The following is an 18,716-nucleotide window of genomic DNA, read 5'->3' on the forward strand; positions in this document are numbered from 1 at the left end:
AGATGGAATAATCCCAGGCTTAAGCCCCATTTAAATGCAACGATTATTGCTCAAGATTTGTTCAAATGAGGGCTTTTGAGGGATAATCGTAGCATGTAACGCTTCCATCTTTCATTCTTCGGCTGATTGATGATTTTTAGCTGAGCATAAAATCCGTCATTTAGCCGTAGAGATATAGCAGGGACCACACACTTTGTTCCTCATGGGAACAGCTGATTACATTGTATTCAGGTGACAGCCCACAACAGCCCATGCAAAGACAATGCAGCTGAGTGCAAAGTCCAGACTACATACTGGGATTTGCAAACAGCTGTTGGAGGCTAATTTACATGCAAATGAAGCTGATAAAGTGCTAATGGGCATTAGTGCCCATTAGTCCTTTATACAAAATGATCACTAGAACTGTCAATCTTCCAATTGTTTGAAATATTGTCTTTGCGTGTAAATGGGCCTTTACAGTTGTGGTCAAAATTGACACCCATGACAAATACATCATGCAAAATATCTCCTAAGATAAAGTGGTTAGTAAAGCTACTTCAATATGTATAAACTCATGTGTTTGACACAGAAAAGTACAAGACACAAAAATTAAATAAATAAATTCTTTGCAGGAAAAAAAGGATACAAAATTAGAAACAATACTAGGACACGACTAATGTCACAAAGGACAAAATCAGACTAAAAGCCCATTTACAGAGAACGATTATCATTCAGAGTTGTACAAATCCCAGCGCCCCGTGGGAGTTTAAATGATAGTTGTCCCATGTAAGTGCATGCATAGACTGAACGACTGAGTGATAGTTGTTCACTCATTCAGTTTCTACATGCATAAACCTGAATGACTAGCCATTCAGTGTAAACAGCAGTCATTCAGTTCTGAACGACTGCCTGCTTACAATGAATGTACATGGGTGGGAGGAAAGCGCTCCCCGGCCGCTCCGCCTCCATGCCGGCAGCACTTTTAGCGATACCAGCAATGCTCTCTCCTGTGTAAGAGCACAGGAATGAGCTTCACTGTCTGACAGTTCGTTCCATGTAAATGGAGCTTAACCTGTGATTAAGTAGAAATTAGACTCACCTATCCCCCTCAGGTCACCACTCACATGACTTTAATTAGCCCTATGAATGGAGGCTTTGATGCTTAAAATGTAAGCTTTATGCCCTTTTCCTTGTATCCAATGACAAAGGGAAGACAATAAAGATGTCTGAGTAGACCAGATATGCTATTATCTGCAAGTCCAAGAAGTCTAAAGGGTACAAAACTATCTCCAAAGATCTTGGCATCCCTTCTCTAACAGTTCAAAATGTTATCAAACAGTTTGTTTCTCGAGGAACGGTCAAGAACCTTCCAGGACATGGTAGAAGGAGGAAAATTGTTGAGCGAAACCTCTGAAAGTCAATGAAACCATGTACAACATCAAAAGAACTTTAGGCTGAGCTGGACACATCTGGAGTGTTGGTTTTAACCAATACTATATGCTGCACACCAAAGACTAAGGTGGATCCGAAAGCTTAAAGAAGGACATAAAAAGAGTGACTGAATAGTCCCAAAAGTTAAAGGAGTGTTCCCATCCTGGCTTTTCATGGCCAAGATGGGAATACATGGTCCTCTCTTTCCGACCACCTGTTAAAAAAACTGTCTGGTGTTATTTGCATAGGTCCTATTGAAGTGAATGACAGCTATGGAAACATGGGCAACAAAATCATGCAATTTTCTAGTGATACGACAGTGCTACAAATTGCATGTATGCGAAGCCCATGCTTTCCAATGGGTTCCTTCACATTTGTGATGTTTTCTCTTCTGCAATTTTGCAAGGAAAAAAAATCCCAGCATGCTCTATACAGCTTAATTGTAATAGTAGAGCAGCATCAAAGGTACAGAAAAACCTCCAAAAGGCAAATAGAATCTTCTCACCAGTTTTCTTTCTTTATTGCCACAGCTTTGCATAACAAGAAAACATTTCGACTGAATGCAGTCAGTCTTTTTCAAGCCAATGAGCTTGCATTATCGCCCATGAGTGCTCCCTACTATTGAAGGTGGAGTGATTGAGTGCTGCAACCATATATCTTTTATACTATGCTCAATACAGCTGAGACTAGTGATTTTTTGTAGCCCATGTTTCCCTATCGCGTTTGTGCAATGCAATGCGACTTTAACATTAGAAAGCCCTACCCTGATTTTTTGGTATTTCTGGGGGGGCTTGAAATATAAGCCCTACCTCAAAAATAACCCTTAGCTGATTTACATTAAATAAAACATACATTACCTAACAGGCAGGGTCTGGGTCTTCCCGTTGGAGTCCTTCATTCCAGCACACTTGCTTGCAGTCCTCAGCACATCAATTTCCTGGTTACGGGGTTCATAAACCCTGCCTCCAGGAAGCAATGGCTCTGATTGGTTCTCAAGCGCCGCAGCTCAGCTAATCAATGCAGTGCTCAATGAACCAATCCAATGGCTGTGACTTTTTTATATTAACCCATTAAAGACCAGGCACAGCAAATTTACAGTGCCTGGTCCTGGGCTTAGAGCACCACTGATAGTAAAATCACGGCGGTGCTTTAAGCCTCCTGCTCTGCAATCAGTCAGAGGCAGGACGAGTTATTAACTGTTAGTAACAGCTGATAACCTGGAGAAGAAGGCAGGAGGGGTTTTTAACCCTTCCTGCCTTTCTTTCCCCTAGTACACAGTGCTCAATGAGCACTGTGTACTACAAAGTGAAAGTAAACTGTAACTTTCACATCAGGAGCATCTCAGTTCCCTGCTACAGCAGAGCCAGAGGGTCAGACTAGACCCTGGATAGCTCTGCCAGTGACTAATGTTACTGCAGGGGCTGTTTTCCCCTGTAACTGGGGCTCCTATGGATGCCCCAGCTACAGTGGGAAAGTGTCAAATAAAAATAAATAAATAAATAAATGTCCCCCAGAGGTCTTACATGACGTCATGGGGGACATAGATAGTAAAAAAAACATGATTACATACACAAATAAAAGTAAATTACAGTTATTATATGCTCGTGCCTGACCCTTTCTGCGGATCCAGCCTTTCCGTGGATTTCAAGGCTATTTACAGTCTAATAAGCTCCAGATGTGTTCTTATCCCTGTGTTTTGCACAGTGTCACACCCTTCCCCTTGCGTATGGGCTCTATTCTCTTTGTTTAGCGCGTGCAGATTTTGCATACGCAAATACCTACGCAAACACAGTCATTTGAAGAAGCCCTCACTGTTATTAGTGATACTACGCTCACCATTGTCCTTCAGCCTGCATTTGGGCAATTATATTTAGAGGTGTTAGTTTTAGCAATATGTTGCATGTCCATTTTTTATGCGACACGTTCATGTACAGATGTGAGATGAAATGTATAAGGAAAGCGCAGTAGAGCCTCATTAGGGCAATTTCCAGGTCTAAGAGGCAATTACCCATTTTGGGCAGTAGTCCTGTTTATCGTATTCTTGAGAAGGCGAGACACAGCTGTAGAATTATTGAGTGAGAGTTTCATCCACTCTGCCTATGATACTGTATCAACATGATTAGCAGTCCCTACATGTGCGTCCAGGACAACAGAGAAGGCATGACCACTTTTTATGTCCTTTTTATTGCATGAATGATTTGCCCATAATTTGTATCCTTGTACTGCTTTATGACTGTCAATGTGGTGCTAAATGTTGCTTATTATTATTGTTGCACTGGGGTATTATTTATTGATATTTAATGTTTAGATTCATGTGCATACCTGATACATTTATTATGATTAAAAGTTTTTTTTTTTTTATATTCGGTAAACTTTTGTTATAGCTTAGTGTCTAAAGCGATACTACTGATTATTGGGGAGTTGTTGTGAGGTTTTCCAACTTGGAGGAGAAATGCCATTGTAAAATGCCAATACATTACCTACACTGTAGTCACCAGCACAAGTCAGTAGTCATTAAATCAGCCTCTTAAATTTCCCACATGACCTGTTTTCTCACATGCATCAGCGACTCTATACCATGCCTCTTTGAGCATGTTGATGCTTCAGAGTTAAACAGACCATTGTGATAATTAGCAATAGGTTGCTCAGGGAGAAGTTCAGGCTTTTAGCATCTTTAAGCGAGATAAGATTATTTGCATACTTTGGGCTAAAATAGACAGAAAACATAAATCTACTTGAGATGATGAAGGACATGGCTCTCCTGCGGCTATGGGATTTTTAGTAGGTACTTGTCTTCCCATTATGCTATGCTCATGTAAAAAAGCTGAGAACTATTCATGGAGTGATGCTGCTTTTCACCTACATTCTCTGTGCAGACTGCAGTTTCACATTCAGCATTAAAGCCTGTTGCTAATCTCACTGCCTCTCAGCAGGACTGAGGACAAAGAAAGAGTAGCACATTCCTCTTTCGATTTACATGTTACAGACTAGAGGCTATGGCTGAGAAATTAGGCTGCCAATGTATTGCCAACATTTCTTTCAAGCGAAGGATGACATGCTATCTGGAATAATGTGCAGGATACGGCGATCATTCCTTTAATTGTTATCAGATTACAGACATTGGGTAGGATCAGCCCTTCCCAGTTTTCTTAATAGTAATTGCTTAGAAATGAGGCATCTCACTGCAGGGTTATCACATCACTGCTACAAGACCCGGCTAATGCTAGGCAGAGCTTACGTGATGTTAACCACCCATGGCACGTCCGTTTGCGTTTGTTTGCTATTTCCTATATATTAGTGGATGTAGAACACAATTCATCCTGGCATTCTCTTTGTCGTGAATCAGCAAGAGCCATGGAAGAGCAGTCACTGGGGAGCCTGAGATGGAGGTGGTAGTGTAAGGTGAGTAAAAGTGTGAATTCAGCTTGGGGGTGGAGGGTTCTGGTTCCAGTTCTCAAAGTATTTCACGGTGATTTATTCTTCTCTCCTTGTATTTATTTCTCTCTTGAAGGAGGGACAGCCCCTGTGGCAGTTGATTCAGGGAGGAGTGGCTGGAGAGGGGGGGGGGGGAGGCTAGGGATGTGCTATAGATCATGCTGCAATAGAAGACAGCTTTCCTGATGTATTGGGCTTATATCCTATCTTTTTGGGATTTGCTTATATGGGCGTTTATTGATTTGAGCCTTTTGCATACACTTCTGTTAAGCTGTAAGTTTGTTAGTGCATTTGAGCAGTCTTAAGTTGTAAACCAGAGGCATTGGTGTTTGGGGTGGGGGTGATCAGGGCTAATGTCTGTACCCCTGCATTTGTATGTTACCACTGCATTCTCTTTATTTCAGGTATTAACAAGCTGTGTTTCAACGTATGAAAATGCCAGCTCCTGTCGACTACTCTAAGAGGAGATTGCAGCTGCATACAGGAGAGAGATAGAGAGGTTTGGGAATAGCCTAGACATTTCTGGCTGCTTGGCTGCTAGGATTTTTGCAGTCTTCTCCAGTCATGTGTTGACAGTCTAAATAATCGCCTGAGACCAATGAAATACACAAAACTGTATCTATGCGATGATCAAGCCTCTTTAACGATGGAATTCACAAATTCTCGTCTATGGCTGAGACCTCATCAAAGTAGTGAAAGGAATTTAAGACAGGGATTGGAAGGAGAAGAGCACTGCAACTTTTAAATGCATCAAATCAAGAATATCAAGCCAGGCTGGTTTATTTCACTTGTAGCATTTGTCTGCATTTCATAGAAATTCTACCTCCTGCTAAAAGAAGACGACGCAGCAATGGGACTCACCTAAAGTGGATTGTACTTTCATTGACAGATCTATCATCCGGTTTCATTCATCTGTCTTGCTTCTTTTTTTTTTCTCCTGTCTTCAAAATGGTTAAGTAAATCATTTGCGTTGACCCTGATCCTAAAGATGGTTCAGGCACAAAGGACCGGCTTCCTTCAAAAGCCAGAAGAATTCAAGACATCACTTCCTCATCATGAGCAATTAAAAATCAATTCATCCTGGGAGTAAATACAGCAGTGGATGTGACTGTTTAAACACAACTTTCGAGCTTTGTTTTCGGAATACCCGATGAGTTTTTGTAGACCTTCGCACCCAACTAAAAGCCACAGGGTTGCAGACTTTGGATTTGAAGTGTGAGGTTTGTTCTGTTCTACCATGCACTGAGAAGTGAGGCAATCATTATATTTCAACCAAACCACATACTTTGCACAGAAATGTTGCCTTAGTAGTAGATGAGAGATGTTTTTGGTCAGCTACATTACCCTATTATTAGCTAAGTTTTAAACTCTTATGTTAAGGTTTCTTATGACTAGGGAGTCTCTCCGCATGTTTGTGATCCCTGATGGTCCTAGCCAGGCTCTGGGAGAGCCTCAGATCTCAGCCTGTGACTCTCCCCCTCCTTAGCTCCCTCTGCACTAGGATGTTGCGGAAGGCTCTGCACAGGGGGCTGAGAACGTGCTTTTCAAGATTGGGCTTTTTCATCGCTAGTCATCCAGTGTTTTTTGTATCAGCCCCAGTACTGATCTCAATCTTGCTGGGGGCTAGTTTTAGCAGGTATAAGGTTGAAGAGAACATTGAATATTTGCTGGCCCCTAAACACAGCCTAGCCAAAATAGAGAGGAACCTGGTGGATAGTCTGTTCCCAGTCAACCGTTCAAAACACCGCCTATACTCTGATCTCCAAACACCTGGGAGGTACGGCAGAGTCATCATAACATCATCCAGGAGAGCAAACATGTTGGACCAACATCACACGGATCTCATTCTGAAGGTAATTATGCTGCATAGGCTTGCTTCTCCAACCACCTGTTAGCACAGAGCTACTTAGCATATTAATACTTCTCTCTAGAGATTCTAGACAACAATGTCAGGTTAAAAGACGATGCTGAAGTTGGTTTCTCATGCTTCCAGATTCTTATTCAGGGTTGGATTCTTATCTTATTCGCAGGAAATGTATTTTTGTTTTTTTACTAGTTTATTAATGAGGACAACATATCTTAATAATGAATTACATTTTAGCATGGTGCCCTGAGGCAAATTCAGTGAAAGTAACAGAAAAACTGAAACATTTGGCGGAAAATGAATAAAATGAGTAACAAAGTGAGCACCCAAGAGTGTGATTTAAAGGGTTAAATGACTTTGTTCCCGTACTACACATTTTATGCTCACAGATAGAGAAGTTCTGCATATAAATTAGCTCTATTCTGGCCCAAAGTGATTCTAGGCTTAAAAACTGATGTTAAAGTGGGCAGATGGAAACTTGTTACTGATTTGCGTAAGTAATGGGTGTTTACAAAGGGCTAAGGGTCCGTTCACACTTGCAGGATTTTTTAATGCAGTTTTTGAGGCCAAAATCAGGTGTGGATAATAAAAGTGCAGAAAGTATATAGCTAAGATACTATATCTTCTCTTTAGTTTTTGTTCCACTCCTTGGTTTTTCTTCAAAAACTGCATCAAAAGACCTGCCCAAACGTGCACATGTGAACGCACTCTTAGGATGCTTTCACATGGGCGGAATTATTCCGCCACGCTGTACCGCAAGACACAGCTTAAGTTGCACTGTGGAGTTCCGCACCAAAATCTGTAGGACTAACTGTGGATTTTGATGCAGAATTCCAGGCAGATGAAAGCCATTTTCAATTCCGTATCAAAATCCGCAGGTAGCCATGCAGATTTTGGTGTGGGATTTAACGCGTATTGCAGTGCAGATTGCGAGCTAATTCTGTCCATATGAGAGCAACCTTAATAACCTTGTGCTATTACCGACACATAGACAAAGATGTGATATTCTGCATCACATTCAGTTAGATCTAGGCTGGCCCAAAGTTGCTCTGAGTATTAAAACTGCCTTCAAAATGGGTAATCAGACAAATATTAACGATTTGCAAGTAGAGGGTCCTAAATGATTAAATTATTTTGGGCCATTGTTCTCACACTGCCAAAATACAAATAGAAGAACGCAGCAACAAAATAATTAAACTCCAGGCTTGCCTCATGTGGTTCTAGGCAGATAAAACAGGCATCTAAGTCATCAGATGGACACTGAAAGTAACACACAGAAAGTAATGCTCTGCATCAAATTTAGCCGGGGTAATGCTAGGTCATGTAGTTCTGGGTATATAAACTGGTAGCAAAGTTGGCAGTTGGTCACTTTTTACTTATTTGAATAACTAAGGGGTGTTTTCAGAGAGTTTCATGGCTTTGGGCCATTGATAGCACCATGCCAAATACAGAGAGAAGGATGTTTGAAACACATCGAAATCATTTAATTCAAGCCCATCCCAAAGTGGTTCCGGGCATAAAAATGTCATCAAACTGTGCAAATGGCCACTTTTTTACATGAATAAGAGACAGGTGCATTTAATGGGTTAAATGGCTTTGGTCTATTGATTTGATACCAGCACACAGTATTAGCAAAATGCCAACAGTGATGCTTCACATCAAATTCAGGTAAGCCTATGCTGACCTTAAGTGGTTCAGGGTAAAAAAAACAGAATTTAAGTAAGTAAATGGTCACTTTTTCCTTAGTTAAATAAGTTTTCAAGGGGTTAATTGACTTTAGACCACTAATATTACAATTCCAATACACATAGAGGGATGCTTTGTATCAAATTCAATTAAATTTAGGCGGGTCCAAAGTTGCTCTAAGCATAAAAACTTGCATAAAAGTAGGCAGACAGACAGTTTTTTACTGATATGAATAAGTACTTTTGAATGGGTCAGGCTCTGTGTAAATGTCATTTACGACAGCGACTCCATCACAAATTCTAGTCCAATCGAGCTGCATGCACAGCTATTCTTCCTATGAAAATGACAAATACCACAATGGAACCATATGAACCAGTCAATAGGGTCTGATTGTGGTAGCCATCATACGACACATCTAGCAAGGTGCTGTGGCTTCAGTTATGAACAGAAGGCATGATCCAAATGTGGACAGAGTCTGTAATGACTTTGGGCCACTGATCCAAATAACATGGTATCTGCAGCTGACCATTACTCTTCAAACCCCTTGCCTGTTCCCTAGGCTCAATTTTCTAGGTACAATAATTACAAACAGTCTTTTGATTTAGCGACACTTGAGAGAGGGCGAACCTCCTTGAAACCTTGTGTGATGGTATTGTCAGTTTGAACCCAACTGCGGCACGTAGTGATCTCTGTATGACTTTGTGAGTTTATTCCATGCAGAAATAAACAGGACAACGTCCTATCGTTGAGCTACTGAAAAGTGAGTAGAGGAATTGGGCCACTGACCAATAGAGTTTATATACAATGGAATAAATTAAAGCAGCACAAATACCCCCAGCGATCTGTGAGCTGTAATCAGTCATTGCTGTGTGATGTATATTGCTTCTTGCTGTGATTTGTGCATTTGACGATTTTTTAAGGATTCCACCATCCATATGCAGAGAAAATTTCTATATGGAATGAGTCATTATCTGTCTTTATAGTCGGGAAGTGCAATGTCATCGTGGTGAACAAAAACTTGGTTTAGCGCCAGGTTTTAGAATAGTTCATAATATATTTCACAATTAGCTCCCCCCCCCCCCCAATATTTAGTTAGTCCATCATAGAAAGTCCACCCATGATTGTCACCAATACACTGGAAACACACAAAATTATCTTCTGTGATGTAAGTGGCTGCTACAGGGTTGAGCCTGATTCCGTGATGAACTTTGTCTGCTGTGACTTTAGCTTGGGTCTTTGTAGTCTATTGGCCCCAAGACTCAAGTGCAAGGAAGTTCTCTGATAACTAAAGTAAGAATGGCAGAACTAAAGGAAAAACATACAGTGGAGAGCATGGTTGCTGGTAGCAGTAGAAGTATCATAGTTATCTGGCTGGGTCAGGGCAAAATAGTTGAGTGCAACATCAAATGTAGCATCACCAAGCTTAACAACTGGTGCACTACATTCATTGTCTAAACACACCAAACTATTTGTGCACTGCAGTCTTTACCATTCATGGACTGGCATGCTATGGTTATCACCATAGTGTTATAACACAATATGAGTTGGTGTTGCTACATTTGTACAGTAAAAAAGTTTTTCCACAGATTATATGGAGGTACAAAGTAATAAAGAAGGATAAAGTGAATGGGATTGAGTTGCAGCATGTATAACAGCCACAAAACATGTATGGTGTTATGCCTGGCGAGCAATTTAGGGGATGTGCCACCGCACCATCATTTAGCTGATCAATGGGGTGCCAGGCGCCAACCAATCAGAATTAAAATTATATTCTCAGAAGAAAACGAAATACTCTAAAGATGCTGCAAACTGTTCTAAAACCCTGGAGTTAAACTGACATATTGGGACTAGAGATGAGCGAGCATACTCGCTAGGGGCAATTACTCGAACGAGTATTGTCCTTAGCGAGTACCTGCCCACTCGGAAGAAAAGATTTGCGTGCCGGCGTGGGTGAGCGGTGAGTTGCGGGAGTGAGCAGGGGGGAGAGGGAGAGAGAGAGATCTCGCCCCTTCGTTCCCCCCCCCCCCCCCGCTCTCCCCCGCCGGCACCCGAATCTTTTCTTCCGAGCGGGCAGGTCCCCTTAGCGAGTATGCTCGCTCATCTCTAATTGGGACTGATTTATCTTTTGATTTTGCCAGCATTTTGCACAATTTGCGACCTTTTTGTTTCCTGATCACATTTGCACTTGACTTATATTTTTGTGCTTGTTTCTGGGTCTTACAGTTTTGTTTTTCACCAGAAAATTGGCATGTGGTTTAAATGGAGTTAATTTTTCCGACACTTATCATTGACCTTTTAAAAGGCTGCCAAATTTTTGTGCAAGCTCACTCCAGTGCAGAACTGGTGTTCATTTTGTGGGCTGATTTATCACAAGAGGAATAACTGAAGTTTGTTTTGACTTGTGCTTTTTCCCTTCACCAAGGCACAACGCAAGAAATGGATCAAACTGTTGCACGTTGCTTGATAAAGTGAATGCATTTTGCATCCCAATGACATAGGGGAAAAGTGCACAGGAGAAAATTGACTTTAATTATTCCTCTCATGATAAAAAAAAGCCGTATTGTTTTGTTTGCCAAAATGATGTTGTGCTTGCTGATTAAAAACAGATATAAGTATAAGTTTATTTTATACATGTAGACAATGAAATATTTCACAGCAAAAATTTAGCAGCTTTTCGAAAAAGTCATAGATTAAAAAATTAACTTCAATTCCTCCAGTAAGGCCACTTTTAGAGCGTATTTCAAATCATATTTAATCCATGTTTTGCAGACTATGACACAATATACGATTATCTATAGGACTATTCGTGCGTGGTTTATTTCATGGTTGTTCGTATTGAGTGAAATTTTGAAAAGTTAGGTTTGGCTAATTCAATGAATTTCGGTAAAAAGTTTGATTTGGACAAAATTAGTTTGAACCGAACCAAAGCTTCACCAATACTCCTAAAACTGGTAAATGAAACTGCTTAAGACCCAAAAAAGTCATCCTTCTCGTCCTAGTGGTTAGCTCTGTTACCTTGCAACAATGGGTTCCAAGGTTTAAATGACCAAGGAGAACATCTGCATGGATGTTTGTGTGGATTTCTGCATACATTCATACAAACTCTTTGCAGATGTTGGCCTTGTTCTGATTTGAATCTAGGACCCTAGTCCCGCAAGACAACAATGCTAACTACTGAGCCACCATGCTTTTTCTTACTTCTTCCTCCAGGAGAAGAAAGAGAATGAAGAGAAAAGGAAGATAAGGTGATGAAAAAGATGATTTCACTTCTTCTTCTTCTCTTTCTACTTTTTCTCCTCTGAAGGACGAAGGAAGAAGAGGAGGAAGGAAGAAAAAGTATGATGGCTCAATGGTTAGCAGTGTTGTCCTGCATCACTGGGGTTCTAGGTTAAAATCTTGCAAAGCACAACATCTGCATGGAGTTTGTAATCACCTTATAGAACACATACATTTTATAAAGGAGAAACACACACAGGGACAACATATAAACTCCATGCAGATGTTGTCCTTGGTCAGATTTATACCTAGGGCCCCAGCACTGCAAGGAAACAGTGTTAACTACTGAGTCACCATGTTTCTTCCAAATGAGGAAGAGGAGAAGAATAATAATAAGGACTTCTTTTCATCTGCAGGAAAAAGCCTGATGGTTCAGTGGTTAGCCCTGTTGTCTTGCAACACTGGGGTCCTAGGTTCAAATGTAACTGAGGACAACATCTGTATGATGTTTGTAGAAACCCACACAGATGTTGTCAGATTTGAACCTAGGACTCCAGCACTGCAAGGCAACATTGCTTACCACTAAGTCACATTGGAGGAAGAGGAATTATAGTGGATTCAACAGAGATGAAGTGCCCAAGGTTCGGGTTTGTACTGAACAGAACTTTTAGCAAAGTTTGACCTGAAACGGGGTTCAACTTTTTCCGTTCACACAGTACCGCAGCCCCTTTATTCTTAGGAACATAAAGTAAAGACACATCCTAGCAATATGCCATCACTTTATACATTGGAAATACAACTGCTGGTTCTCTTCATTAATGAACCAGTAGAAAAAACAAAAATACACTCCCTGTGAATAAGAAACTGCTGACTAAGATACCAACTTTGGTCCTAAATAAACTCCAGTATCATGATTAAAAGAGATTCTAATTCCAGATTTCACAATAATTTGTCCCGCTGCTAACTAAATAAACTAACATCACAACATCATGCAGGTTACAAAATGTCTAGCTCACTGTGATCTAACATGAAACGCTCTTTAGTCAAACTAGTGCAGATGTGCTGTAGACTGAAAAAATACAACAGATTAAGGTTAATCTAGATTACTTGTTCACAAACTGAAGCAAAAAGCACTGCTTACAATGTGCTTACACTTATCCCCTTAAATCAGAGAAACTACTGCATGTGGGGCAGAGTCTTGGATTGCAGTGTCTAGATTTTGAGTTATTTAACTTTTGCCAAATTTGCCATATTGACAGATGTGTGAGTTACCGTCATATACACATATATTCATCAAACTTTGTTATCTGGTTTCACCCTCTCCTGCCATGCAGCATACATATATAGCACTGTCAGCTGATAATCAATGTGACGTACTTGCATAAACTGTAGCAGGTGTGAACTGTAATATACAGCCTTTAAATGCTGTTGTCAATAGCGACCACAACATCTAAGCAGGTGATGGATTTTCATGACTTTTAACAAAATCCTCTGTGTCTGGCTTTTGTATTCACTTATTAGGCCCAGTGTAAGGCTGAGCCCAATAAATTGACTGTCATTATAACACTGACAGGCAATAATACAATGCAATACAGGAGTACTGCAGTGTGCTAAATCACCACAAATTCTTCAGTTGTATCATCTTAGCATGTCTTCTAATTGTTGTTGTTGAGGCAGTTTATGTGCAACTATTTCACAAATGTTCCATCAGAGTGGGGTCAGCTGACCCCCCCTTTTGCAGCTCAGATGCACTTGGGCAGGAGCTTCTGATTGGTTAGCTTCTTTTTACATGTTCCTGGCTAATGCAATATGTTATTGATTATAGCAAAGCTATATGTGTTTAATGCATTATTCTTTGTAAGCTTATAGTATCTTGTTGGTAGCCTAGCTTTAGTTCTTACCGGGATAGTTTGTTCCTGTGGTTATTTCTAGTCCAGTTCTTTTTTTTCCTGGTTGTTTTTTGTTGCTTTTCTAGTAGTTGTGTCTGTCTTTTATTGATTTCTATTTCAAGTCTTCTAAGTTTAGTTTTCTTGTGTCTGGGTCCTGGTGAACTCTTTGTCAGGGTCAGTATTGCAGATAGGGTTTCCATTAGCAATATCTTCAGGCATACTCATGAGCAGTGGTGCTGGATGTTACAGGCAGCTTCAGGAATACATTTGGTGAAGACTAAGGGTAAGCTAGAGTTATGATCAGATACGGTTAGTTTTCTGTTTGGTCACCATCTCCCATCTGCTCCATTATCTGACTAGCAGCATCATAATTTGTTTGTACCATCATCTGATTACCATCTTCAAATCAATAAATGACATATAGGTAGGGACCTGTCGATCTAGCTAGGCCAGGCAGAGAGAAGCCCCCTACCTGATGACTCTTTTCTTTGTTCACCTCTTCAAACTATGTATTACCTGGAATGGAGAGTAAAACACAACTGTCCACAATGTGGGTGCCCGGTGGGAATTCACTGCTACCATAAGTTCCCTTTCAAAGAACAACAAAAAAGAAAAACACACTTTTTTTTTTTTAAAAAAAGGGGGTATCATAAAACAGTCCTATGCACCATGAAAAAAAGTTTCAAAAATTATTTTGGTAGCTCAATATATAAACAAGGGCCCTTAAACCACCAGGTGTGCAAAATGGCTAAAAGGTGCCTCATCATTTATGATCAAATCACTCTAGTCACTGCAGAAGTTGCTAACTAACTCATCCCAGTTATCCCCACTCCCCATGTCTTGCAATGTACAGAATACAGTTCATTGAATATATATGGAGACAGTTTTGAAGTTACTTTGGAAACAATATTAGGAAATTATTACTAACAGTTCCCTAATATATGGTTGGTTTGTTCTTGCTGAAGAATCCAAGCACAGAGCAGAGAAACCTTAAACCAATAGCATTGTCTGTGCAAAACTGGCAATTCACAAAAGTAGTTTTTTCCCAGTTTCATGACTCTTACACATCTGGTATGTATACATCTTAGGCCCCCTGCAAACAGCAGAGCTGGATTCCACATGCAGAATCCCACAGTGAAATCCGGCTCTGCCAGCAGTGGCATCCACGCGTACCTGGTTAGTTTCATTTTCATCTGTACTGCGGATGGTCCGCACGGCTCGCTGTCAGATATGCACAGTACAACTGCTTTTCCCTCGTCATTGCGGATGAGCTGCGGATTGGACGATTTCCATTGACTTCAATGGAAGCCGTCCACGCGGAGTCCGCGAAAAAATGGAGCATGCTACGATTTTTCCTCCACTTGCGGAAACCACGATTGGTTCCAAAGCAAATATCCATCCATGTGGAAGGAGCCCTTAGTCTGATGTGGTGTGGTTCATTATTAACCCGTTAATGACCAGGCTATTTTGTACCTTAAGGACCAGACACTTTTGGGGGATTTTACCCATGTGGTGGTTTTACTGCCCTATTTTATTTCCTTTAGCTATCAAAATTATTTTTGCTGCATTTTTTTTCTGTGACATATAGGGCTATTTTTAAAATATCTTTTCACTGGCTTTTTTTCAGTTTTTTTCATTTTATTGGGGGTAAAAACTAAAAAAAAGATTTTTTTTACATTTCTAGTTATTTTTTTTTAAAATTAGTATATTTATGCTAAAATAAAGTACAGGAATGGGTTCCCTTATTTTGTTTCGGATGTTTTGATATATAATATGTATGGTTGGGTTTATAGGGCGCATATAGCAACGGTTTTGGTTGGTGACAGCTTTGGGTTATTTTCTTTCTTATGTATATATTGCTGATGTATGTAATTATGTTTTTTACTATCTATGTCCCGCATGACATGTAAGACCTCTGGGGGACATTCACATGTTTTTTTTATTTTTTATTTGACACTTTCCCACTGTAGCTGGGGCATCCATAGGAGCCGCAATTACAGGAGAAAACACCCCCTGTAGTGACATTAGTCACTGGCAGAGCTGGTCAGGGTCTAGTATGACCTTGCAGCTCTGCTATAACAGGGAATCCCAGTGCTCATGTTACCCCCTGGGCTCCCGTAGTGAAAGTTACACTTCCACTTTCACTTTTCAGTACACAGTGCTCATTGAGTACTGTGTACTCGAGGAAGGAAAAAGCAGAAAGGGTTAAAAACCCCTTCTACCTTCTCCTCTGGGTTATCAGCTGTGACTAACAGCTGACAACCTGTCCTGCCTCTGATCGATTGCAGAGCAGGAGGCTTAAATCCCTGCTGTAATTTTACATACGGCTGGGCTTTAAGCCCAGGACCAGGTGCCGTATATTTACTGTGCCTGGTCCTAAATGGGTTAAAACAACTCTGCCCTCATGTGCATGCATTATGTACCACGACACGCTATGCCTCATATTTACCAATCATCGCCATAGCATCTATAACCAGCTACATGCCTCACATCATCTACATCCACGCAAGCACTACCAAATTACCTCTCTCAATCAAACACACAAGCCTACATTGTACAGTGTACACGTTCTCATCAATCATTGGCTGAGCTTCCACGGTGATTGTTTCACAAAGTGGAAAACCCTCGATTTAACAAATTTCAAACTTAAGTCCTATGAAGTCATAGTACGTCCTTGAATTTATAATAGTGAAGACGAGCCCTGAGCTGCGCAAGCACAGAGAATGAGACAGCGAAGGGACCTCCAAGTTGGTCTGTCATGAGTACTTTGTGTATTCGAAATTGCTGACGCCTTTGCATTTTAAGTACTATTCTTAATTCCACAGAGTAATTTTCCTGATCGTAAATATTTATTTATATAGATTGCAGTCGCTGTCCTAGGACGGGCTTTCTACTAGTCATGTACTGTATATGAGAATGAGAATCTTTATTTCTTTATGCTTATTAGAAGCCTTCTTTGGCCTTGCTATGCTTATGCCTACGGAGGTTGCAGTTCACTGGAAAAATAAACTGGTTCTTCGTAGCAGTAAATCACTGCTGTTTATAGTTTATGCCACGAACAAATGATCTCCAAGTGCCAGGCTTGCTTGGCATTGTATTTATGGGTCTATAGACTCGCGTGTCAACCTTGCTCTTTTTACTGTCTAATAGATTACACTAAACTGTTTGTGATCTATCCTGACAGTTTTAGGTTTTGCGATGGGCAGCATAAAACTATGCATCGCTGTAATTAAACTAGGAAATGTGGCTTCTTAATGTGAAAGACAAAAAGTTCATCTGAAGCATATAACAAGAAACATCCTAATATTGCCAGAATGTAGACCGACTGTAATGTGGGGTATGTAAACATTGATGTGCTATACAAAACCTGGGTTAGTTATATAATAGGTACTTATCCCCAAAGTAAACATATATTGACTATTGTTAGACTCGGAAGAAGTATTTCAACGATTTAGTGACTAGCCTATTTTGCACCATGATGACCAAGCAATTTTTTTCATTGCTTCATTCCAAGAGTCGTAAAGTTTTATTTTTTTCATCAACATATGAGGGCTTGTTTTTGGCTGGACAAGTTCTATTTTTAATGGCCAGATTTTGGAGTGTATGTAATGTAATTATATGTAATATATATAATTATGCTTGACAGGGGTGCAGCCACAGGTTCATGGGCCAGGGTGCAGCTACAGCCACTACCATCTCTGCAACATTGCTATTACCCTCCGTATTCTATAAACAACTTAATAAGCTACAAACCACAATATAGTCAGGAGGATGAGCTGTGATCTCCACTATTATACACATGTAGCAGCGCCAACAAGGATGTTTGGCGTGCTACATCTCTAGCGCAGACTAGGGTCCTGTTGGCTGTTTATGCTAATTGCCATTCATAGTGAACTAATACTTGCTGCGACTCATTAATAGACTAGCGTACTAACACATCATGTGTTAGAGCTGCTAGATTAGTAACTGTATGGCCTCATGTTCACAGGCAGATCGGTTCTGAATGGAGCCACTAACGTAGAAGTGAACATAGCCTTAGACTGTGTTTACATCTGTGCTGAAGTGCTATTTTGTCTGGGAAAATGCCGAAGTGCATAACAGCAGCCCGACAGAACCCATTTTAGTCATGTGCTAGATTCAACACTTTCAGTTCTACCATTGTTCAGCTCCTAGGATGGAGCCAAACAACAGAATTAAATCACTAAGTGTGAATGAGCCCTAATGCTAATATTCTGTTAAAAAATGACAGATTATTTCTGTAACACACAAAGTACTCAGTTTTCATCAATCATGATCAATTTTTCTAAAGAATCCATCGTGATAATTATTTTTCTATCATTGCTTGCCCTCTGTGATATCCATATGTTCTAAAAAGTGCATATGAAAAGGAACTGTCCCAATGATTCAACACATTTAACATTTGGAATGTTTCCCTTTACATTAATGGTTTATTCCTATTTTAGAAAGTGATGGTATATACTGTAGCTAGGATATGCCATCACTTTACAATTGGTAGTGGGTCTGACCTCTGGGTGTCACGGCTTATCAGTCGCGTCAACGTCATGGCATGGTGGTTTCAACACAGGCAAAGACCTGCTGCCTGGTTAAGCAGGTCAAGGGTTAATACACCATGTGCAGAGTACTGATGGTGCTGTCTGCCTTTGCTGTATTGATGCATGCTGGATTAGCCATGCCTGAGAGTAGGGTGGAGGTGTGGTTTGCTATTCACTCTGCCATTGTTTCAGGTGCAGAGTGGCTATATATTTTCACCCCTCCGGGTGAGCAGTGCTGCTTATTTCGTTCCACAGTGGATTACTTGGAGTTTGGAGCTCTGCTGTGCTGAGTGTTTCACAACTTGCAGATAAGTAGCTGCTGGTTCCTTTTCAGTTGGTTTTGTTGCTTTCCATTTCTGTTTCACCTTGCGTGTCGGTGCATCTCTCCAGGGGTTCCAATAGGGACAATCAGGGCCCAGAAAGGAGACCGCTGGGCTGCCTTTTATCAAGGCAATGTCCCCGCTTTAGGCAGGGACCCATCACCCTCCCTGCTAGGTTAGGGCCAGACTTCCCCCCCTCTCCCTGGAGTCATGCTCCTGTCCCGCATAGCGTGGTATGTGACTATTTTCTACCATACGTACATTCTCTGTCGCCGTGCGGAGTGTTGTACTCTGGTGTAGCATGGGCCTTACTTCTGGCTTACGTGCTTTGGTTGTGGTGCGC

At 40.7% G+C, this 18,716-nt stretch overlaps 1 protein-coding gene across 1 annotated transcript in view; it reads left to right on the forward strand.

The window, feature by feature from the left end:
- Nucleotides 1-6,332: 6,332 nt before the first annotated feature.
- PTCHD1 (patched domain containing 1) overlaps nt 6,333-18,716 on the forward strand; it is a 151,868-nt gene continuing 139,484 nt past the window's right edge. The window contains exon 1 of the mRNA XM_066598624.1: nt 6,333-6,698. Coding sequence (XP_066454721.1) covers nt 6,348-6,698 — 351 coding nt within the window. The 5' untranslated portion in view covers nt 6,333-6,347. The remainder of the gene's footprint in view (nt 6,699-18,716) is intronic.

Source organism: Eleutherodactylus coqui, chromosome 4, assembly GCF_035609145.1.
Source record: "Eleutherodactylus coqui strain aEleCoq1 chromosome 4, aEleCoq1.hap1, whole genome shotgun sequence".
Taxonomy (NCBI): Eukaryota; Metazoa; Chordata; class Amphibia; order Anura; family Eleutherodactylidae; genus Eleutherodactylus; species Eleutherodactylus coqui.